Genomic DNA, 25006 nt, shown 5'->3' on the forward strand with positions numbered 1-25006 from the left:
CTTTGCACTATCTATAGTTCACAGCCCCACTGGACTCACGCCCTGGGAGCCCCCCCCCCAAAGCATTCCACAATCCCACAGGATGACTTTTTTTTGTCCTACTGCACCATGAACAAAGGGCTAGAAGGCCACATTTGGGAGGGTGCTAGGAAGTCTGGGGTATGGGTGGTTGGACTTGGGCCTCCATAATGCAGTATAGATGCTGGAGCTACAGGATGGGACCTAGGATTCAACAGCTCCTAACTTTGGATTGCTAATGAGTGTAGCCCTAGGTTAACAAACCCAGGCTCTGCTAACTTTAGTTCTACTAATTCTGGGCTTACATTGCAGTGTAGACATACCTGGAGAGGTGGATGGAAGGTGAAAATCCTGGCTGTTTTGAAGTCAACAGCATAACTCCCATTGACTTCAATAGGGCTAGAAATTCACCTCTGGTTCCCTGTGGCAGTGAGGACATGGGGACTGTGGTTATGGCAATAGCCAAGGAACAGGAGACTGACTCTGGATGGAGGGTATGGGGCACTGGAGCAGTAGAACTTTGGGAAATTCACTACCCTGCGCCCTAATAAATGTCCAGCAACATTTATTACCCTTTTGTGTCAGGTAGTTTAAACTCCCTCCTTCTCTCCTCAGTTTACTTAAATTGGAAGATCTTTGGGTGCAGGGACTGTCTCTTTATTTGTGTATACAGTACCTAACACAGTTGGGGCTGGGACCTCTGTGTGCTAAGCATGACAAACAATTATAACATGTATTTATTTATTTCACCATTCTGATGAAATTGCTTCTCTCTTCTTCCCCATGGAAAACTAGCAAAACCTCTCATGCTCACGTTCCCAACAGGAACCTCATCCTCCTTGGGGAATGGGCCCCTGTGTTCCTTCTGGACATTTCCCATTGGGTCTCTGAAAGCATTTGTAAGGAGAGGCATGGAACCTTGATTGGTGAGAAGTTTGGAATTTCATGAGGAGTATTTCAAAGGGAGAAGGGACCTGAGCCTGGTGGGACTGAGGAGTCCGGGGGTGGGGGTAGGATGGGCTTGGCAGGGGGCTGATTCTGGGTGAGACTAGAGGTTGGGAGAGAGGCTAGACTTGGCCTAAGGGTGAGGGATCGATTCTGGGTGAGAGGACTGAGGATGTGTTCTGGGATGGAGGGGGGCAGGGTTCGTAAGGCTCTGACTCCTGGAGGACTGGCTTGGAATTCATAGTTTCAGAGCCCATTCAACCACTTCAGTGCAACTCTGCACTCAAACGCCTCCCGGAGGAGGAGGAGAGATAGGAAACGCCCACATGGTGTTCTTTTTCCTTTCCCCACACACGTTTGACTATTTTGTCCCCATTCAAACCTCCATCCAGTGCCTGCCTATGGATCCCAGATTCCATAGCCATTACACAAGCCTGCATTCTTTGGCCGCTGCTATATAAAACGGTGGTCCGCAGACTAGGTCTAAGATTTCCAAAGGAGTTCACATCCCCATTGGAAATATTTTATGGTTCCACAAATGAAATAAGTTTTGAAAACGATTAGTCTAAAATATATGCTTTTGAATCAGCTGGAAGCCTGAAATGGGAGATCACGTATGTTTTGGGGGTAACCAGAAGCCAAGATGCTCTTTAGTGCTCTAAGATTGCCTTTTCATTTGGCACAAGTTTTGTTTATACTATCAATTGATTCATTAATTAACTAGCCTCGCTCCCAACCTCCACAGCCTCAGCCAGAATCAGCCCACTACCAACCACATCCTATCCCCCCAGGTCCTCAGGGTAGATCCGGTGTCGTATGGCTTGTGATGTGTGAGCTCCTACACAAGGAATCACTCTAGGCAGGCACAGTTCAGGGTAAACTGGCCATCACTGGAATGGAGATTGGCTTCAAGTATTCATGGCAAGGTGTCAACAGTGCAATTTTTTTATGGGGGGGGGAAAGAGAAGGTGGAAGAGAAAAGCACATTGGTGATAGTTTGGATCACTTAGTGAATCCCGCCTCTGCGAGGGCGTGAATCTCGTGACAGCGCTGCTGCTCCTTAAGTACTGGAAATTGAAGTCGCATAGAAAAGGATTAGCTCGGCGAATGTGCTCTCCCTACAAAGCCGGGCTAAATAGCTTATTCTGCTCACTTGCACTGCAGACACGCCGAGGCGGGGATAATGCTCTGGGAGATGTTTGTTTAGGAGGAAAAGTACAGGGAAGGGGATGAATGCGCCCCAGTCCCCTTGCCCGCTCCCTCTCCCCTCCGCGCGCTGAGGCGCTGCCTGTCCGCCTGTCACCGCAGGCTGATGTCACCGTGGCGGCGAGCCCCGGCGGGATTGGCTTGGGCAAGGCGTGGACCGGGCGCGTGGCTCCTGCAGCTCTGGCAGGCAGGGGAGCTAGGCTGGCTCTGGGTGAGATCCACCCCGCCCGCAATTAGCCTCACTTTTTATACGGCTCCCATGTAGGCAGGGCACCCAGGCAGCCGTGCTAAAGCAGCTCCAGATCTGCCTCCCTCCCTCCGTCCCTCGCTGCAGGCGACTATTCAGGAGGAAGCCACTACATGCAAAAGCTCTGCCTCCAACTTTCCTCGTTAGCAGCACAGCCGGGGGGGTGGCGGCGGGGGGAGCTGCGGGGAGTACCATGGGCTGGGGCTCGGCCGCCCGGCTGCAGTCTTCAGCCAACTCGCTGCACCGTGGCTGCACTCCGGGAGTCTGATTTGGGGGCGGGGTGGGGAGCCTGCAGGGTTTCCACGTGTCCTCTGGGTCTGCTGGACAGCGCTTCTGAGAGCCAGAGAGGCCCGGGGGGATGCATCTGCCACCGCTTGCCACTGAAGTCGCTCTGAAGGCAGCAGGCACGCGTCTGTGGCGGAGAAGAGGCGCTCGCCCCTTCGCTCCAGCCATTAGGGACCTGTTCCTCGCCCCCGATGAGGAGCGGAGCGAGCTGCTTGTGTGTCTCGGGCTCTTTGGTTACTAACAAGCTTTTAGGGGAGCGGTAGCCCCGGTTGGAAAGTATTTCCTCAGGCGTTTCCCTTCAGCCTACGCTAACTGTCATCGCAGCCTTCACTGGCAGCCCTGCCTCCCTGGCGCTCCCCCGGAGAAATCACCAGTGCATGGGGCAGGCAGGAGAGAGGCACTCCGGGTTAACGGCGAGGGCATCCTCAGACGAGCCAAGGAGGGCTGGGTGCTGATGGCCGGCAGGAGCGGAGCAGGGGACAGAGGGGAAGAAGCTGCAGCTCCGATGGGACGCTGAGCCGAGCTGCTGCTGCTCGCCCGCGGGAGGAGCCCACCAGACCAGGTGCGCTAGCGGGGGGAATTAAAAAGGAGCGAGAGATATTGGTGGGTTTGCTTCTGGCTCGCTAACCCCCAGCCCGGCGCAGCCTGCCCTGCCAGTATGGAGTGACTCGCACCCAGCAGGGTTCTTTGCCATAGCTCAGGGAGCCGGATATTTCCAACCAAACTATGGCTTTTCAAAAATCGCCCGATTCCTCCAGCGCCACCAGGAAAAACCCCAGCCTGCTGGACATAGGCGCTCTCTGCCTGGACTCGGACATCATCTTCGGCTTCACCAGCCACCTGCTGCGGAGGAAAGGCAAGGTAAGAGACAGGCGCGGCTGGGGGTTGCTGGGACAGGAAAGCGCTCGGGGTCAGGGGCTGCAGAGGGCGAGCTGGATTTGGCCGCTATCACCGATTTCCGCCCACTTGTAGACCGGAGCAAAAAAACAAACAAACAAAAAACCCCAACTTGCTAGGGCTTAAGTGTGTCTCTTAGTTTTAGGTATAAAGTTATTTCCGAACCGTGCAACGAGCCCACGTGCAGTTTCAGCACCACGAACAGTGCAGGCTGCACAATAAAAGACCAGCAATTAAATCCGGGAAGACACCTCTGCTTAGAAACACCCTTCCCAGGGCTCCTCTATATCGGTCTCAATGGTAAACGTGCGGAATAAAGCAAAGCCACTGATTTATCCCTTCTGAAAGGGATCCGGGCGGCTCCCTCGGATCACCTTGGGTAAAGCGTGGAGCGGTTGGCTTAAATCTACAGAAAACCTTTGAAATGGGGGCGTCTTGGAAATACTTGTGTCTATCCACGGTGTTTTTGTTTTTTTAAAAACCTGATTAGTTCTAGCAGCACGACTCGGAGCACAGAACCAGAGCTGGAACCAGGGCCCACCCCTCTTTCCCGCTGCAAGCCAGCCCGGCACTGAGAGTCGAAGGAGGCTTTTGCAGCCATTATTCAGACGCATGAAATATTTAAACAAGTTATTGAAGCCCCGCAGAGCGCATTGAGTAGACAAGATAAGGAGACTGGGCACATCACTCATAATCATGCGTGTGTCTCTGTCTCCTCTTCCCCCCAGGTTAATGCCAGGGACAAGGTACTAATGAAGCGTTCCCAACTGTGCAGTGCGGCGCTCCTGCAGCAGGGCAGCTAAAAGGTTCGCAAGGGCGGGCTGTTTGGGGGCCAAAGGCATTGAAGTTTGAGATGGGCATCCCTGAGGCGATGAGTGGCCAGGTGGGCTAGTTACAGTGGAGGGTCTCAGGGCAGCATTTTAAACGTCTGCTGTAAATTAGGCCTGGAGTGTCACGTTTTCCGATTGTACCAGCGTCCCCTGATTGCTGCATTGTTTGGCGTGTGCGCGCTTGTGATTTGCGCGCATAAGCTCCGCGGGGACCCCGCCTGCAGCAGGAGGTGATGGGGAATGGCGGTCATCAGAGGCACATGGAGGGATACTGGGCTCCCACCGGGAACGAGAGCTTTGCAGAGCTGCCTCGTGCATGTGTGAGGCACCTGAGGCGCCGCAGCTCGCAGGGGAACTGTTGCCGCCTGAGAGAGTCTGGGGAGGTGGCGCATGGGATGGAGCATAAGGGAGCTATCGCGCAGTTGACAGAGTTCAGAGCCATTAAGCGTGCATTTAATAGCTTTCATTACCTATTAAGTGTCTGGGCTAAGTCTGCCTGGCAAAGGCAGTCTCCCTGATGAGGCGACACGCATTATAGAGGACCCTGATCATTGCTTGAGCGCCTAAAAATCCAGGTGCAAATCTTCGGGAGCTAGAGGGAGATTAAAGTTATGCGGCCAAAGGGACTTTCCATTTAAAGAGCTTTTATCTGCAGCCCGCATTGCGGGCCGTGGATCTTCACCCACGTATGTCCAAAGGTGAGCTGCAAGGGGCGCAACATGTTATTATTAAAACCCACTCGGAGTCAAACACAAATCGCGTGAGTGTAATGCTGGTACATACCGTTGTTCTGTGTTTAATGGGGATTATGTGTGCGCGGAGGGGAACCCAAAGTTTCCAACCGGCCTGCTCAAAGTCAAACGCATACATGCGAGGCAGTCTAGCGGCTCTGCAATGAGGCGTAATAAAGAAGCCACGTGGGCTGTGTGTTTCCGGAGTGAACCACCCACCGCCCCTTCTAAGTGGGTCTGGGGATCGCAGAGTGAGAGCGTGTAGACTGAATTCGCGGGGGACTTGTGCAAGCGCATGGCCAAGTCTCTGCCTCCAAAGTGCGGAGTGGGACAGGGCCAGCAGATGGCGCTCCAATCACAGGGACCGCTCTTCGCCCGCAACCGGAGACCAGAGCTATACTGCTCTTGCGGTTGCTTCATTCAAGTGCTTATGCGCTGGCAGGGTTCAGACCATCCCGTGCGACAGCAGTAGCTGGACAAGGCAAGCGGGTCCCAGACACATAAATAGCAAAGACCCAAGCCACGCAACTACCCTGCCCGCGAGAGTGAAGTGTGAAGCCACTGCCCGTCACACTCTTGCAGGTGTAAAACGCATCCAGATCCTCTCCGCGGGTCAGAACCGAACGGGCCGGACCTTTGTTGTCCAGCTGGGGGTGGGGTGGGGAGGGGCCGTAGCAATCAGCGGCAAGGAATGGTTTCACACATCTGACTGCCTGCAACAGAAGTGCTAAGGACAGGAGGCGGAACGGCAGCCAGAGAGACAATTAGCGGAGGAACAGGGATTTCTCCACCTGTCAGGTCAGTTGTCACATGCACATCCCCAAAGAGCTGATGGGAATGGGCGGAGCAGTACGCAGACTCCAGCGCGTGTGTGTGTCAGAGGGCGAGAGCGCAGAGTCACCTGTGCAAGGTGTGTGAGGCTGTCAAACGCCAACCAAGCAAAGGTGGCTGCAGCCAGGCACCGAGCTGCATCTGGAGAGATCCCTAGAGCGAGCGAGCTCTCCAGGCACGTGTAATAAAACAAACCGTGAGAGTAACGAGTTGTGCCTCCTTTCTTGCTAGTTTCAAGTGCAGAGACCAGGGTTCAATCCCATTTCCTTCATAGACACCCTTCCCCCCCCCCCCGATGTAGTAGTTTAAAAGCCTGATCCTGAGACTTGTTTGGAAAGTTTGGCCCGGGCTGCGCCATGCAAACTACTAACAAGCAACCCCCTTGTCACTGTTCAGGAACCTCTGGGTTTTTCTTTGAAGGGGTTCGCGTGGCAGGCCCCCCCACTAACGCCCCTGAGGGTTTGGAGCGGAACGGAGCCTTGCAGGGTCAATGTGGGAAAGAAACGCTCAAACTCTGGCGGCTCCCACCTAGTTCAGCCCACCCCACGCGGAGCCCCTCCTCCCCTCAGAGCAGTTTTTCCTAACGCGCTCCTGTGCGCTCGGCCCCTTTCTGCACCGAGGTGAGGAGCTCACTGCTCCTCCGCCTTCTCCTCCCCCTGCTCCGCCCGCTGCCTCAGTCCGGGGCTTCCCTCGCGAACTCGCGACCCAAACTTTACTCCTTTGAGTTACAACAACATGGGAGGAAATATTACCTAGCTCCAGGCTGCCGCCCGCCGCCGCAGCAGCAGCCGCCCTTGCAAGTGGAGACCAAGGAGCCGGACTTTGCAGCCCCCAGTCTCTGGACTTGGCAATGGGCAGGAAGGTCTTTCAGGACAGCTCGGGACTGCGCAGCCCAGTGTAGCTGCAAACAGCCGGGCTCCGGGCGCGCGGGTGGGTCAGGGTCCAGGTGATAAAACCCGGCCTGGGCCGGAACCATGATCCGGGCTGCAGAGAACCCAGCTGGGAGAAGGTGTCTGGGCTCTGAACACCGGGCTGCGGGGGTAAGTTGGGGCGGAACTTTTGACGGAAGGTTGATGGAGCCTGGTGCAGAGCGCGGGAGGTTTCACCCCTGCCCTCCGCAGGGGGACCCCCCGGGTGCTTGAAGTTTGTTGCTAGTTGGCCGCGCGCTTGGGAGGCGCGAGGGAACTTTGCACGGGAGGCCGTGCGAGCAGCGTGCGCGGGAACCGGGCAGTGCACCGGGCCGAGGGTTGCAGAGCTGGCTTTTTGCACCGGTCCGGCCCGGGGGCTGCTCTTTGCAGGGTTCCCTCCCAGGCGCAGGGACCCCTCTTTGCAGGCTGCCCCGGTTAACGGGAGCTGCTGGCTCCTTGCACTGTCCTGAGTCCTTCTCTCTTTGCAGGTCGCGGAGGGAAGCTCTGGGCGAGAGCCGGCCCCGCTCTCTCTGGAGCTCGCCCCTAGGAAGAGGCTGCAGCCTGCCGCCGATGAGGACCGTTGTGGCAGCCGCCCCCCTCCGGAGGGAGCTGGGGCCGTCTCGCTGGCTGAGCTGGGGCACTTCGAGAGAGCCGGGAAAGGAGGATGGTGCAAAAACTGCCAGGTCAAACTGGCCGAACTCAAGAAGCAAGCGGTGAAACTGGCCGCCAGCAGCAGCCCAGCTAACTCCCTGCCGGTAAGCCAGGCCCTTGCCCCCTGCCCGGGCTGCGGAGTGGGGTTGCGCAATGACATCTGGAGCACACTGAGCTGGAGAGCTGTGGAGCCCTTCCCTAGACCTCTACACTGTGCCCACCCAGTACCTGGCTACAGCTAGATCTTTGCACACTACACAAATCTGCCTGGGGAGGGCTATCTAACCCATAGGGTGTGGAGAGCTGTGCACTTAAGGTTCCTGGTACCTGTCTAGAGCTCAGCATCAGGAACTCAGTGCTACTGCTACCTAGCTTTCTGCATAGTACTTTTAGAGTATATAGAGCTACCTGCTATGCTGAAGAGCTTGATCTCTGCATAGTAAATACCTGTGTCTATACATCGTGCAAGTCTGGACCATTGCATAGTGCTGATCCAGAGCTGCAAGGGGAGCAGAGGGGGCAAAAACCCCTAACTAGTTTTAAGACTGAGCTTGATAAGTACATGGAAGGGATGTTATGGTGGGATTGCTTTACAGTGGCATGTGGCCCATCTGCGACTGCTAGTGGCAAATATCCCTAACAGCTGAGACACTAGATGGGGAAGGCTCTGAGTTACTACAGTGAATTCTTTCCTAGGTGTCAGGCTGGTGGGTCTAACATATTTGGGGTCAGGAAGGAATTTCCCCCCAGGTCAGATTGGCAGAGACCCTGCGGGTTGTCACTTTCCTCTGCAGTGTGGGGCATTTGTCACTTGCTGATTTATACTAGAGTAAATGGTGCATTCTCTGTACCTTGAAGTCTGTAAATCATGATTTGAGGACTTCAGTAACTCAGCCAGAGGTTATGGGTCTATTACAGAAGTGTGTGTGCGGGGGAGGAGGTTCTGTGGTCTGCAATGTGCAGGACATCAGATGATCACGATGGTCACTTCTGGCCTCAAAGTCTATGAGTACAGCTCTAGGGCTCTGTACTGTATACATCTAGATAACTCTATGTCTGTGTTTCCAACTATTTTTAATGTGACTTGATTCTAAAATGGGTGATCTCAGCACTAAAAATGGTTAAAAACATTTCAAGGACTTTAGATTTCAAGCTCTTCTTTAGCAAAATGAAACTGCAGCAATTGCAAACTCACCCAGTACATACATATAACTGATTGCCACAGGATCACTTTTTGCTGACAGTGTGAGCTGAAGAGTAGATTAAACATTGTGTGGCGTGCAGTCTGGAACACACACTGTGTCAGAGATCAAAGTCAGTCCAGACTTGTGTAGTCTTTCCTCACACTAAGAGCGTGAAGTGCCAGAAGTGCCCTCTATCAAACTTGGTAGAAGTTGGTGTAAGTGGCCTGTGACTCAGAGCCCCAGTCACACAGTTCTGGGAGATAGTCTGAGCTGAAAGGGCAACTGTGCTTCACAGGTCATTAATTTGTTCTATTGCAAGATCACTAACAATTGGCAGTAGCACTAAAGTGGCACTAACAATAGTTCATTTCATGCAGGCCATAAAATGCTACCGAACATTAAACTGTGATGTTCCTGATGTGCCTACATATTTCATTCATATAATTTGGACAGAAAGTTTATGAAGGATGGTTTTGCTGGGCCCTAAATGACCGGATGCCTGAATACACATCTCTGCTTGGTGGGTTGGCTCCTGTTCTCAATCTCACAAGGGCAAATCTTGGTCACATCATATTCTGATGCATTTATGCCTTCTACTAGACATTGATGAATATCGGATAATGAATGAGTATAATGCATGAGTGTTTTGGGGCTTTCATTTGCCATATGCATTGCTTTACCTATAGCTAGTGTGTTTATCTGCACAGTCTTCTTCTTTCTCTGTGTGTATGATATGCATATGTTAGTTGCATTATATTATTAATATGTTCTTCTAGCACAAGTATGTGAAACATTACTCTTAAAAGCCATTATAGGTAAAAAGCACATACAATGGTGACTAGACATATTAACAGATCACAAAGATTAGGTAGTGGGACAACATAGAACAGAAGACCCTACTTGTTCATTTACAAGGCAGACAGAATCTGTATTACATTTTTGATAGCATTGGAATAACATTGTTTTCCAAACAATGCTTATCTGGATGTTTGCAAGAAGGGGGGGAGGTCTGCAGAGGAAGCCAAACCCTCTTGACCTTCATTTTCATTCAAAGAGTTCCTGTATGATCTACAGAATTCCCATTGCATCTAAATATAGTTTTGTTTGGAGGTGCATTGTACTGTAGTGTCAGAATGCAAAGCTCAGATTATAGTATTTTAGGGCTTGATCCAAAACTCTGTGAAATCAATAGGAGTCTTTCCACTGACTTCAGTGGGCTTTGGATCAAGTCCTTATTTCTTCAGTGTAAAATGTCATGTACTTTATCTCAACTGAAGGCAGAACTATTGGACCTCCTGTTGTCTGGATCCCCATGAATGGTGAATAGAAGTTTAATTTCCTATTGTTAAGTGTATATGACATGCTGGCTTTAAAAGAACCATACAATGCCTGAATTCTTATTATTCTTATAGGAGTTTCTGCCTTTATTGGAAAGTAATGGGGTCCTATATTTAGATGGAAAAGTACATGGATCTTTGTCATGGGAAAAAATACATATGCTGGAAAATCAATGGGTCTTGCCCAGGTGTTCAGGTGAAGAGACTTGTCTCCAAAGGCCTGTTTGTGTGGTCTCATTTGTGTAAGTCTCCACGGAACCTTCCTGATAAGCACTTGATGATGGGTAAATTAATCCCCCTTTTCTCCAGGGTTCAAACCATGCACAGAAAAGTAATAACTTAATAGCTGTCGCAGTGTTAAAACCTTGACAAACTTGTTCCTAGAGTAATACACACAAAGAGTGGTTAGTTTATTGAGTAGTGTATGATAATCTCAAAGAGCTGAATCTGTAGAGTTACAGGATATTTAATGATTGAAACTGTATTTTCAAATGCCCACAATACATTTAGTTCAGCAAATAAACTACTTAGCACAGAGGAAGACAATACAATCAACAGCTAGAGTCCCTACTAACTTACTGCACACTAGAGTACTGTGAAGGCAACAGGAGATAATAATCAATGGTCCCGATCCTCAGCTGGTGTAATCTAGCATTACTCTGAAATCGGTGGAACTATGTTGATTTACAACAGCTGAGGATCTGAACCAGCATGTTGGCAGGTTGAGCATTTTATAATGTTTGTGCTAGAAAGGCAGCTTTTATTCTGCTTTCTGGTTTAATTACATAACAAACCGTTTGAAAACGCAGCTTCTCTTCCGGGCAGTGGCAAGTTCATAAATTGAAAATAAAGCTAGAACTAATGACAAGGAACTAACATACTATGGGATGAGTAAACACAGGAAGGCTACTTCTTTGAACTTGCTATGTGCTCAAAGGATTTGTGGCCTTTGCCATGATAATTAAGGAATCTTTCAGCACAGATTGAGAAAGGTCTCTACACCTGGTACAGAAGCTCTTTGGGAAAGTGGGTGGGTGGTTTATAGATTAAAGAAGGACATAATTATTGATGAAAGAGGGAAGTTGCATTCTCATACATAGTGCAATTGAGAAGGGATTGAATTCAAATTAGAGTAAAAAGTCAAAATATGGTTTGCTGTCCAAAGGATGAGTTTCTGTAACCTGCCTTAAAGGATAATAATTGCTTGAGAATAGTATGATTAATTTAACTTTTGTGCTGCTGCCCTTTGAGAAAAAGGTAACTTAAAATGAGGTTTCAGTGCTAGTGATATGCAGTGTTGTGTTATCTTTTTAAAGTCCACTGACCATATATGGACAACTGATAAGAAAGATATGAATCTTAGCCTAGGTTAAAACTCCAGAACCAAGTTCTTAAACAAGAAATTTACTACACTCTACACTATCAATTCCCTTCTTTTTCTGTTGTCTTTACTGTTTGCTGTCACAATGATACCTGAAAATGAATTAAGACGTAGTTTCAATCAAGCATGTGTAGAAGCAAGCAAAGTTCAGTGTGGAAGTATCACAGATTAGCATTAAATGATGCAGTATCAGTGTCAATTTACTGGGCCATGTACTGATTCTGTGTGAAAAAATAGACTAAAAAGAAAGAGTCTTGATTTAGCTCTAATAAAAAGTTTTGTATTTGTCTGGCAGACTGGATGCCTCTGGGAATTGGTAATGGGATACAATCTTTTACTAATGGGGTCTGGTTTGAATTCAGACCAGGTTGGTAGAGACTGAAAGTTGTTATAATTTGACAGCTGTTTGGTGACCTATAGGAAAATACTTGGTGGTCACAGTCTCGTTCCCATTTGGCAGATATCCTCATCCCAGAACCACAGCACAACAATTAGCACTAATTGGCATAGTTGTTGGCAGTCACACAAGAGAGGCCAAGGATTGAATGGGCATGTAGATTTAAATAATAATAATAATAATGCTTAGTGTTTAAGATCTTCACAGCACTTGACAAATGTTAATTAATTAAGCCATTCAATGCCCCTGTGAGGTAAGTCAGTCTCATTTCTAAAGAGATGTCAAAGCAGCATATGGACCTCAGAAAGGAGGGAAACAGGCAGAGAGGTTAGTGTTGGGCTACACACAAAAATTATACCTTCTTACTTATATTGGTATAGTTAAAGCAGTACAGTTCCCAAGTGTAGATGCAGCTGTATGGGTGTAAAGGTGTTTTATAGTGGTATAGCCATTCCTGTATGGGAAGGGGGATAAACTATACTGGGTTAAGACACCATTATGCCAGTATACCTACGTCCACAATAGAGACATAACTATACTGGTATAGTTAACTCTTTCAGTAAAAAATCACTTCGCTAGCCCAAATAGTTATATTAGTACAAACTATGTGTTTAGACCAAGCTTAAGTGAGGCCAAGAGCACAGGAAGTGCCAGTTTCAGAGCTGGGATTGAAACTGAGGTATTCTTAGCTCCTTTAGTGGTAAGAGTGAGTCACTGGAGGGGGCTGAGTACCAGCTTTTTGTATTCAGCCTGCCCTTCTCAAGAGGTGGGCTAGCTATATGTTGCACAAGTTACAGTCTCTGAGTGGCCATGACTGTTCTCTCTAGAGGAGGGAAATACAGTAGTCCAGTATTGAGTTGATGAACATTTGTATCGTGGTTGGTAGGTCCTTGTCTGAAAAGAAAGGCTGTAGTCTCCTAACAAGCAGAAGGTAAAGCACTTTGTCTTGATTACTGTTGATATGTGGTTATCAAGGAATGATGATGAAACTAAAAATACTCCAAGACCTCACACTAATTCAGCAAACAGAAGGAGATCCTTTCCACAGAGAGTGTTGTCAGGGTCTTGGCTAGCTCCTCAAAGTTTGTTTTCCTCTTCCTACTCGTAACTCTTTGCTCTTGCCTGGACTGAGCTCCAGCCAGCTGTTTTTCATCCAAGTGATTATTTTGTGCAGGTATTGTGACACCTTTGTGATAGCATTAGTCACAGAGATGAAGAATAGAGTGTCATCAGCATATTGGTGACACTAGATCCTGGGGAATCATATGACTTTTTGCAGGGGTTTCACATGTATGCTAAAAAAATAGAGAGGATACAGGTTTGAAACTTGGGGGCTCAGTATGTGAGGGCATTTGGTGACCAGTTGCCCATCATCACTTCGGGTGCTTTCAGAGCATGGTCACAACCACTTATTCAGTCAGTTTGTCAGGGACAGGAAACATGGAGATGGGGTAGTCATTTATGAGATTGCTGACTTCTAGTGCTAGTTTCTGAAATATTGGTTGGACTATTGCATGCTTCAGAGATGTAGGCTAATAGTCTTCTCTGAAGAAGGTTTAAAGGAAGTCATCAGTAGTGGATCTAGTTGAGCTTCCTTGGATTTTACTCATACAGTTATGCTTACCTGATAAGGAAGGATCCAATTAACATGTGAATGTCCCTTACAACTTCTAGTACTTCTTAGTGTATAAGAGATCTGAACTTACTAAGGAGGGTGCGGTAGCCCTGGCCCTCTGTTGTGAATTGGCTTTCTTTCCCTCCACAGTCAGTTAATCTTTTGAGCTCTTTAGAATGTGGGGCAGTTGGATCTGGAATTTGGTGAAGTCAGCTGATTATTTGGAATGATTTACTAGGCCTTGAGTAACCTGTGATTCATCTTTATTTTGCTGTGAGATTATTTTAACCCCACAAACTGGCCTCGCTGTAGTAGGGTTGACAGACATTGGAGGAATGATATGGGGGAAGTTTGTGCTAACACTCTGTACTTACCCGGTGGAGAATAGGGGACTCCAGTTTTGATGTTCCAGTTTTCAGTGCCTTTTGTGAGCACTAATTTCCCTTTAAAATGTTTCATATTTAACATTTCAAAAGATGCCTCCGCGTAGAAGGTGCATCTTTGTTAGTAAATATGAGCTACAGGGCATTTTTTTGATGCATCTTTAATATTTAATGTCTGCAACACGGAATCTTGCATAGACATGGCTGTTGAGTGCTTCAGGCTATGAGATCAGATGTGGTTTTCAGGTACATGTGGAGCCTAATAAAGGGGATAGTGACAGTGTCAGATCAAATGTACTGAAATAAGCAGCCAGGTAAGCTATTGTGTCCTCAGTCCTGCAATAGTCCTCATGCTGTATAAAAGGCTATGAAAGCTCGTGGGACTGAAGCAGGGTTGTAATCAGCGTGCCTAAAACATTTTGGATTGTCAGGCATGCCCTTTTAAAACACAGGTGAGCAGGATTATCATGCAACACTGATGCCTGAGGCAATTGGTCTTCTCACATGGGGATCTGAAATGGGGGAAGTAATGATTCCACAATTAGCTCCTGAGACTGCAGCCTCCTGGGCTGGTTGAGGGTAATTAGTACTGTTCTTGCTCTTTCTCTAGCTAATTTCTTCAACACTCTGGCCTATTAGACAGAAACACAAAAACCAGTTAAAAATTGAAGGGGGCGGTGAAAGAGCATCTGCTCCTAACATCTGAGGTTACTTTGAACCTGTTGAAATATGTAGTATTGTTTTATTGTTTTTGCTAAGAGTTCCACCTACAGAATCTTAACCAACTTCTGACATGTTAATAGCAAGACTGTGGGAGGCAGGGCGCATCTCTCCTGCTGCTGCAGATTGTGACTGATTCTCTTGATTTGGCAGTTCAAGACTCATAGAATGTGGGCTGATCAAATCACCAAGAGATTTTTCTCTATCCAGAGCAGGGCCCTCTCCACTTCTTTCTTCATACTCTTGATACATGGACCTACAACCCCATGGAAATGGCATTGTCTGAGTCCAAATCACTCTACCTATTGAGAACACGCTGAAACCGGGGAGGGCAAGCTTGAACTGGCTGCTATTGAACAGATTTTTCCTATGTAGAGGCCAGTATTTTACACCATCCTTTCTAGAAAGAAGAAACTTTCTACCTGGATTTGTATACATTTCCTGCATGGAATAGTATTTTGGAAAGACTCTGTTGTCCTTCTTTGAACTAAATTACCTTCATAAGCTAGATCTGGTTGGATGTTACTCAGGTTAAGAGTGAGGGAGATCTGTGTAATTAAGGTTACCAGGCTCTCTTTTTTTTGTATACGTGAAAATCTGTCGAACCCAACTTATCATAAATACTATCCCCATCCTCTGACCTTGAACTCCTAGTCCTAGAAGGAGTAGTCCCTAGTTACATTGCCGATGTAGTCAAGTAAAGAATGTACTGATCAAGAAACTTGAGTTCTGTTCCTGCTTCTGCCACACTCTGTCATCTTTGGGAAGTCACTTAGGCCAGAGTTTTCATATGTGTCTGTTAATTTTGTGTGTCTGTTTTTGGGTGCCCAAGGTGAGAAAACTAGGACTTAATTTTCAGAGCTTCCATGCATTCACAGCTCCCACTGAGTTCAAACGAAGGAAGAATGGTCTATGGTTAAGGCACTGGACTGCGACTCAAGAGATCTGGCTTTAATTCTCAGATCTACCACAGATTTCGTGTGTGAACTTGGGCAAGTCATTTAATCTATCTGTGCTTCCATTTCCCATCTGTAAAATGGGGACAGTAGTCTCTTTTCCTTCCCTTTATCTGTATTGTCTTTGGGGCAGAAACTGTCTTTCACTATTTTTTTCTTCAGTGCTTAGCACAAGGGGATCTGATATTAGTTGGGGTGTGTAGGTGTATTGTAATACAAATAGTAAATAGTAATTAATAATAAAAACTGGCACTGATGCTGACAATCGGATGCTGCAATAGAGAATTTGTAACTTGCAACTGGGTTTCCAAGTCTTGTAGTTTTAAACTGGGAGTGAGGATGGGGGCTGTCTAGTTGGGATCACTGGTTGCAAGTGGGTCACTATCATTTGAAGAGAAAAAATCCTTTAGGAACCAGAAGCAAAGCCAGGAACCTTAGGAAATAATCAATTAGAATTGTAAAAAAGGATCTGTCCTAAAATAGCTCTGGAACTTGACAGCTAACTAGCAGGGACATGGCAAATTTGTGGAACAGGAAGTATGGGGTGGTGTAGAGTGTGTCAGGGCCAAGTGGAGTGTGTTTAGGGAACAGATAAGAGCTCAGAAGAATGAGAATGGATTAGTGCTTTAATGATGATACGGTAGTACCTAGAAGATGCTTATCCGCATATTGCAGTGGGCTCTGACTGTTGTATCGTTAAACTACTGTGTTGATGAACTACGGTGGTTCCTTGCCAGATACCAGAAACTATTGTACTGTTGTACTCATTGAGTAGCAAAGTGATGCTGTTATGGAAATGTACTAAAAATGGGTTACCTTGTTTTTTTTTAATAAAAATGTATTGTTAAGAGGAAAATGTTTGTAGAGATGCACAAAATATTGTTTTCAAATGAATAATCCCAGCAAGGGGTGTATGTAACTTTGCATAATAACTGATTTTTCTTCTAAGTAAATTAAAATGAATATAAACTTTTGGTGTAAATGTTATTTTAAAAGATGCTGTGGGTTATGCAGTAGCATAAGTGGGATATTCTGTATTGCAGGGGGTTGCGTTTGAAGGTATGCTGCATGCTTTTATTGAATAGCACGCACATCAAACTTGTGTAACTTTATGGCTCATACTTAATTATTGTTGACCCAAGACTGTAAAACTTTGGATACCATCCTTTCTTCAAAACACATCTATATTCTCTCTCCCTCTCTCTCTCTCTCACACACATACACACACACACACAGAGTCAACTAGTCGATTTTGACTGACTTTTTCCTAATGTTGAAGTTGCCCAAGCTTTAAGGCGGGGTAGTCTACTTTTTGTCAAGATCCAAATTTCTTGGTCAAGGTATACTCAAAGTCCAGACTCCAGAGAAAATAATAATTACAAAATTACAATAATTATAATAATAAGTAAATAAAAAGATTTCAAGGTCCGTTCAAAAGCGTCTGGCAGTCCGAATTTGGCCCGCAGTCCGCTTATTGACTACCTCTGCTTTAATGTATATAATTAAGAAATGTTCATTTGCATGTAGGAAAAGTGTTTAAATGATATAAACAAAACCATTCATTTCATGTTCATTTTTGCATGTTTACTTTTAGCACTTAGAATCAGGCTTTGTTGCTTGCATACTGTGCTAATGCAAATTGCATTAATGCTTGTGGAAGCATCTGAAGATGTGCCAACACTAAAAGGTTAAATATACAGAAATATTCCTCTTCCCATGAATCATGCCTTAAATTCAGGCTTTATTCAGTATTCTTGGAATGTAATAAACTGATCTGAATTTCTCGTTGAGACGGAGGCCGGTATTACCATATGTCAATACTTGTACAGAATTGATTAGAACACCAGACGGGAGTGGGAAAATGATCAATTTTCATTTAGCTCTTAGCAAATCTTTGGCTAAAATTGTTGGGGGATTTTACACTACTCAGTGACTATGACGTGAAAGCATTCTGAACAAAACTGAAACTTGATACCTCTATTTAGGGTGAACATTGAAAGGCTCTCAGCATTAACTGTGGGAGCAAAGCATTAGTTCTAGTTTTCACAGCATTCAAAGGATTCTACAGATTAAACAATCCCAGTTCCCTCAGCCTCTCTTCATAAGTCTGTGCTCCAGCCCCCTAATCATTTTTGTTGCCCTCCGCTGGATCTCTTCCAATTTTTCCACATCCTTCTTGTAGTGTGGTGCCCAAAACTGGACACAGTACTCCAGATGAAGCCTCACCAATGCCGAATAGAGGGGAATGATCACGTCCCTCGATCTGCTGGCAATGCCCCTACTTATACAGCCCAAATGCCGTTAGCCTTCTGGCGCAAGGGCACACTATTGACTCATACCAGCTTCTCGTCCACTGTAACCCTTGGTCCTTTTCTGCAGAATTGCTTCCTAGCCATTCGTCCCTAGTCTGTAAGAGTGAATGGGATTCTTCTGTCCTAAGTGCAGGACTCTGCACTTGTCCTTATTGAACCTCATCAGATTTCTTTTGGCCCAATGCTCTAATTTGTCTAGTGTATCTACCCTTCTCCGAGTTTAGTGTCATCTGCAAACTGCTGAGAGTGCAGTCCATGCCATCCTTCAGATCATAATGAAGATGGAACAAAACCGGCCCCAGGACCGACTCTTGGGCACTCTGCTTGAAACCGGCTGCCAACTAGACATGGAGCTGTTGATCACTATCCGTTGAGCCCGACAATCTAGCCAGCTTTCTATCCAACTTATAGTCTAATCATCCAGCCCATACTTCTTTAACTTGCTGGCACAAATCTGTGGGAGAACGTATCAAAAGCTTTGCCAAATCAAGGAATAACACATTCACTGCTTTCTCCTCATCCACAGACCCAGTTATCTCATCACAGAAGGCAATTAGGTTGGTCAGGCATGACTTGCCCTTGGTGAATCCATGCTGACTGTTTCTGATCACTTTCCTCTCCTCTAAGTGCTTCAGAATTGATGCTTTGAGGACCTGCTCCATGATTTTTCCCGGGACTGAGGTGAGGCTGACTGGTCTGTAGTTCTCCGGATCCTCCTCCTTCCCTTTTTAAAGATAGGCACTACATTAGCCTTTTTCCAGTCATCCGGACCTCCCCTGATCACCATGAATTTTCAAGATAATGGCCAATGGCTCTGCAATCACATCCACCAACTCCTTTAGCACCCTCGGATGCAGCGCATCTGGCCCAATGGACTTGTGCTCATCCAGTTTTTCTAAATAGTCCCAAACCACTTCTTTCTCCACAGAAGTCTGGTCACCTCCTCCCATATTGTGCTGCCCACTGCAGCAGGCTGGAGCTGATCTTGTTTTGTAGACAGAGGCAAAAAAGCATTGAGTACATTAGCTTTTCCACATTCTCTGTCACTAGGTTGCCTCCCTCATTCAGTAAGGGACCCTTGCTTTCCTTGACCTTCTTTTTGTGCTAACATACCTGAAGAAACCTTTTTGTTACTCTTAACATCTCTTGGGCCTGGTCTACACTACGCGTTTAAATCGATTTAAAGAGCGTTAAATCGATTTAACGCTGTACCTCACACACTACAACGCCCTTTATATCGATATAAAGGGCTCTTTAAATCGATTTCTGTACTCCACCCCGACGAGAGGAGTAGCGCTAAATTCGATATTAACATATCGGATTACGGTTAGTGTGGACGGAAATCGATGTTATTGGCCTCCGGGCGGTTACCCACAGTGCACCACTGACCACTCTTGGACAGCAATCTGAACTCGGATGCAGCGGGCAGGTAAACAGGAAAAGCCCCGCAAACTTTTGAATTACATTTCCTGTTTGTCCAGCGTGGAGCTCTGATCAGCATGGGTGCGATGCAGTCTCAAATCCAAAAAGAGCTCCAGCATGGACCGTATGGGAGATACTAATCTGATCGCTGTATGGGGAGACAAATCTGTTGTATCAGAGCTCCGTTACAGAACACGAAATGCCAAAGCGTTTGAAAAAAAATCTCCAGTATACACAGCGCTGCGTGACAAGCGTAACGGGAAGCCAGAGACTCAAATGGACGCTCATGGATGGAGGGGTACTGAGGACTCCAGTTATCCCACAGTCCCAGCAGTCTCTGAGAAAGTATTTGCATTCTTGGCTGAGCTCCGAATGTCTGTAGGTTCAAACACAGTGTCTGGCGTGGTTCAGGGAATAGCTCCTCAGTTTCCCCCCCCCCACCCACCACGTGAAAGAAAAGGGAAAGAAATCTTTCTTGACTTCTTTCAATGTCACCCTATGTGTACTGAATGCTGCTGGTAGACGCGATGCTGCAGCAGTGGAAGAGCAGTATCCGCTCCTCTCCCCCTCCCCGGTGGTAGACGGTACAATATGACTGATATACCGTCGTCACCATCAGCCCGTGAGTGCTGCTGGCTGGCCTCAGGTGAGGCTGGCCGGGGGCGCCTGGGTAAAAATGGGAATGACTCCCAGTTACTCCAGTGATGGTACAGAATGGCTGGTAACCGTCTTCATCATAGCAACTGGGGGCTGAGCTTCATCAGCCCCCTCCCTTTCCTGTGTAAAGAAAAGATTCTGTACTGCCTGGACTGTCATAGTCCCGGGAGGCTGCCTCCCCCTCATTTTATCTCACTAACAAGTCTCTGTTCTTATTCCTGCTTCTTTATAACTTCATGACACAAATGGGGGCGGGGACACTGCCACGGTAGCCCAGGAAGGTTGGGGGAGGAGGGAAGCAACGGGTGGGGTTGTTGCAGGGGCACCCCCTGTGAATACTGACACGGAGCAGCTGTGCTCTGATACACTGGTCCTCTAATACACCTTGCCCCTTATTCTAGCAAGACTGACTCTATTTTTAGAAACCATAAGGGAGGGATTGACTCGTCCCAAGTGAGTCAACCCAATTTTGCTTTTGCGTTGCGCCCCCGGCTGATTTCAGCCAGGGGCACTCATGATAGCAGCGGACAGTACAGAGGGGAGAGATAAACCGTCATCTCATTGCCAGTTTCTCCGGCAGTAGACGGTACAGAACGACTGGTAACCATCTCTGCTATCATTGCAAAAGCAAGTGAATGCTGCTGTGTAGCGCTGGAGTATCGCTCTCTCTCCGCGCATCCAGTACACATACGGTGCCGCAGAAAAAAAATGCTGAACGGGCTCCATGGTGCCGTGCTATGGTGTCTGCCAGGGCAATCCAGGGAAAAACGGCGCGAAAGGATTGTCAGCTGATGTTTTCCCGAGGAAGGAATGACTGATGACATTTATCCAGAACCACCCGCGTCAATAATGATTCAACCCAGATTCCAAGGGGCGGAGGAGACTGCGGGAACTATGGATAGTATGGAAGAGCTACCCACAATGCAATGCTTCAGAAATCGACGTTAGCCTCGGACCATGGACGCACAACGCCGAATTACTGTGCTAGTGTGGCCGCATGAAATCGAATTTATAATATCAGTTTTTATAAAACCGATTTAGCTAATTCGATATTATTCCGTAGTGTAGACGTGGCCTTGCTAGTTGCAACTCCAAGTGTGATTTGGCCTTCCTGATTTCACTCCTGCATGCTTGAGCAATATTTTTTATACTCCCCCTGGTCATTTGTCCAATCTTCCACTCTTGAAACTTCTTTTTTGAGTTAAGATCAGCAAGGATTTCACTGTTAAGCCACTCCTGCCATATTTACTATTCTTTCTACACATTGGGATGGTTTTTTCCTGCAACCTCAATAAGACTTCTTTAAATACAGCCAGCTCTCCTGGACTCCTTTTCCCCTCATGTTATTCTCCCATGGGGGATCCTGCCCATCAGTTCCCTGAGGGAGTCAAAGTCTGCTTTCTGAAGTCCAGGGTCCGTATTCTGCTGTTCTCCTTTCTTTCTGTGTCAGGATCCTGAACTCGACCATCTCATGATCACTGCCTCCCAGGTTCCAAACCACTTTTGCTTCCTCTACTAATTCTTCACGGTTTGTGAACAGCAGGTCTAGAAGAGCTCTGACCCTAGTTGGTTCCTCCAGCACTTGCACCAGGAAATGTCCCCTGCGCTTCCAAAACTTTCTGGATTGTCTGTGCACCGCTGTATTGCTCTCCAGCAGAATCAGGGTGATTAAAGTCTCCCATGAGAATCAGGGCCTACGATCAGTAACTTCTGCTAGTTGCCGGAAAAAAGCATTGTCCACCTCATCCCCCTGGTCTGGTGATCTATAGCAGACTCCCAGGACGACATCACCTTGTTGCTCACACTTCTAAACTTAATCACAGACTTTCAGTTTTTCTGCAGTTTTCATACTCGGAGCGCTGAGCAGTCATCTCCTCTCTTACATACAGTGCAAATCCCCACCTTTTCTGCCCTGCCCGTCCTTCTATCTGTCTATGACAGTACTCCAGTCATGTGAGTATCCCACCAAGTCTCTGTTATTCCAATCTCATCATAGTTCCTTGACTATGCCGGACTTCCAGTTCTTCCTGCTTGTTCCCAGGCTTCTTGCATTTGTGTATAGGCAGTTAAGATAACTCGCGATCGCTGATTGTCCCGCTTTCTCGGTCTGAGACAGGAGTCCTCCCCTTTTGCACTCTCCTGCTCGTGCTTCCTCCTGGTATCCCATTTCCCCACTTACCTCAGGGCTTTGGTCTCCTTCCCCTGGTGAACCTAGTTTAAAGCTCTCTTCACTAGGTTAACCAGCCTGCTTGCAAAGATGCTCTTCCCTCTCTTCATTAGGTGGAGCCCGTCTCTGCCTAGTACTCCTCCTTCTTCTTGGAACACCATCCCATGGTCGAAGAATCCAAAGCCTTCTCTCTGACACCACCTGCACAGCCATTCGTTGACTTCCACAATTCAACGGTCTCTACCCAGGCCTTTTTCCTGCACAGGGAGGATGGATGAGAACACCACTTGCCCCTCAAACTCCTTTATCCTTCTTCCCAGAGCCATGTAGTCTGCAGTGATCCACTCAAGGTCATTTCAGTTTTCACCAAAAAGATAAGTAGCGATTGGACGTCTAACATAGTGAATGCCATTGAAAATGAGGTAGGATCAGAGGCTAAAATAGGGAAAGAACAAGTTAAAAATTACTTAGATAAGTTAGATGTCTTCAAGTCACCATGGTCTGATGAAATACCTCCTAGAATATTCAAGGAGCTGACTGAGGAGGTATCTGAGCTATTAGCGATTATCTTTGAAAAGTCATAGAAAACAAGAGAGATTCCAGAGGACCAGAAAATACAATGCCAATCTATAAAAAGGGAAATAAGGATGACTCAGGGAATTACACACCAGTCATCTTAATTTCAGTGCCCAGAAAGATAATGGAGCAAATGCCATATATGTTCGTTCATTAGCCCGTTTGTTTATAAGCCGACCCCCCCAGATGGTTAGATAAAATAGCAAAAACTGTATGACCCTTTCATAAGCTGACCCTATATTTCAGGGGTTGGCAAACTTTGGCTCCCAGCCATCAGGGTAAGCCGCTGGTGGGTTGCGATGTTTTGTTTACTTGGAGCGTCTTCAGGCATGGAGCCGCTCAGCTCGTCGTGGCCGTGGTTCACCATTCCCAGCCAATGGGAGCTGCAGGAAATGGTGCTTCCTGCAGCTCCCATTGGCTGGGAACGGTGAACTGCGGCCATGGGGAGCTGAGGGCCTCCATGCCTGCAGATGCTTCAGGTAAACAAAACGACAATGTATTAGATATTCAGTTCAATGATTCCATAGAGTTTAAAATCATCAAATTTTAGTGTAGACCTGTTTATAAGTCTACCCCCACTCTTTGGTATGTCAGTTTTTTACCAAAAATATTTGGCTTATGAATGAGTATATATAGTAATTAAGCAATCAGTTTGCAAACATCCAGCAGATAATAAGGTGATAAGTAACAGTCAGCATGGATTTGTCAAGACCAGCTTAATAGCTTTTTCTGTCAGGGTAATAAGCCTTGTGGATGGGGGGAAAAAGTAGATATGGTATATTTTGAGGTTAGTGAGTCTTTTGATACTATTTTGCATGACCTTCTCACAAACAAACTGGAGAAATACAGCCTAGATGGAGCTAGTATAAGGTAGGTGCATAACTGTTTCGAAAACCATTCTCAGAGAGTAGGTGTCAGTGGTTCACAGTCAAGCTGGAAAAGCATATCAAGTGGGGTCCCACAGGGATCAGTTAAGAGTCTGGTTCTGTTCAATATCTTCATCAATGATTTAGATAATGGCATAGAGAGTACACTTATAAAGTTTGCAGATGATACCAAGCTGGGAGGGGTTGCAAATGTTTTGGAGGATAGGATTATAATTCAAAATGATCTGGACCAAACTGGAGAAATGATCTGAAGTAATTAGTATGAAATTCAAGAAGGACAAATGCAAAGTACTCCACTTAGGAAGGAACAATCAGTTGCATATATACAAAATGGGAAATGACCACCTAGAAAGGAGTGCTGGGGAAAGGGACCTGGGAGTCATAGTGGATCACAAGCTAAGTAGGAGTCAACAGTGTAACACTGTTGCAAAAAAGCAAACATCATTCTGGGATGTATTAGCAGGAGTGTTGTAGGCAAGACACGAGAAGTAATTCTTCTGCTCTACTCCCTGCTGATATGACCTCAGCTGGAGTATTGTGACCAGATCTGGGCGCCACATTTCAGAAGGATGTGGACAAGTTGGAGAAAGTCCAGAGGAGAGCAACAAAAATAATTAATGGTCTAAAAAACATGACGTGTGAGAGAAGATTGAAAAAATGATATTTGTTTAGTATGGAGAAGACTGAGTTTTCAAGTACATAAAAGGTTGTTACAAGGAGCAGGGAGCAAAATTGTTCTTCTTAACCTCTGAGGATAAGACAATAAGCAATGGGCTTAAATTTCAGCAAAAACTCCCTAACTGTTAGGCTAGTTAGCACTGGGATAAATTGCCCAGGGAGGTTGTGGAATCTCCATCATTGGAGATTTTTAAGAGCTGGTTAGACAAACACCTGCCAGGGATGGTCTAGATAATACTAAGTCCTGCCATGATTGCAGGGAACTTGACTAGATGACCTCTCAAGGTCCTTTCCAGTCCTATGATTGAGCTCTTTCTTAGCACCTGCTACTAGAGCTTTTAGGAACTATGACAGAATGTATCAATGAAACCAAACTGCCCATAGTGGGTAGCATAAAAACTACTTCCCATGCTGCAGCTACTGCATAACAGAAGCCAAACTACTATGAACAACAAGCATAACAGCCAGAAAAAAAATAGCTAGGCTAAACCAAATACACGTGATGTCACGTGGGCTTTGGTAGACTTCCAGAGCTAGTTCCAAAGGTGAAGACCTTCTACTGTGAAAGTGCTATTGCTTTTCCTGGGGAATTCAGTTACACAAATGGAAAGCTGGAGCATCCCAGATGACCTTAACTGCCATGATGAGGTATAGGGTGAGAAGCAGTCACTTGTAGCTGGATTCCCAAATTGGCCTATTAAATACTTTCCATCCTCTGTCTAAGAAACTCTCCTTTGTAAGGCTTAAAGATGTGGGGGTCTTTAGCTGGTCTCAGCTGGTATAAA

General features: G+C 46.7%; 1 protein-coding gene across 1 annotated transcript in view; it reads left to right on the forward strand.

The window, feature by feature from the left end:
- Window positions 1–6618: 6618 nt before the first annotated feature.
- Window positions 6619–25006, forward strand: part of KIF26A (kinesin family member 26A) — a 140824-nt gene continuing 122436 nt past the window's right edge. Inside the window, exons 1-2 of the mRNA XM_032771622.1 lie at window positions 6619–7030; window positions 7387–7653. Coding sequence (XP_032627513.1) covers window positions 6965–7030; window positions 7387–7653 — 333 coding nt within the window. The 5' untranslated portion in view covers window positions 6619–6964. The remainder of the gene's footprint in view (window positions 7031–7386; window positions 7654–25006) is intronic.

This window comes from Chelonoidis abingdonii, chromosome 4 (genome assembly GCF_003597395.2).
Source record: "Chelonoidis abingdonii isolate Lonesome George chromosome 4, CheloAbing_2.0, whole genome shotgun sequence".
Classification (NCBI taxonomy): domain Eukaryota; kingdom Metazoa; phylum Chordata; order Testudines; family Testudinidae; genus Chelonoidis; species Chelonoidis abingdonii.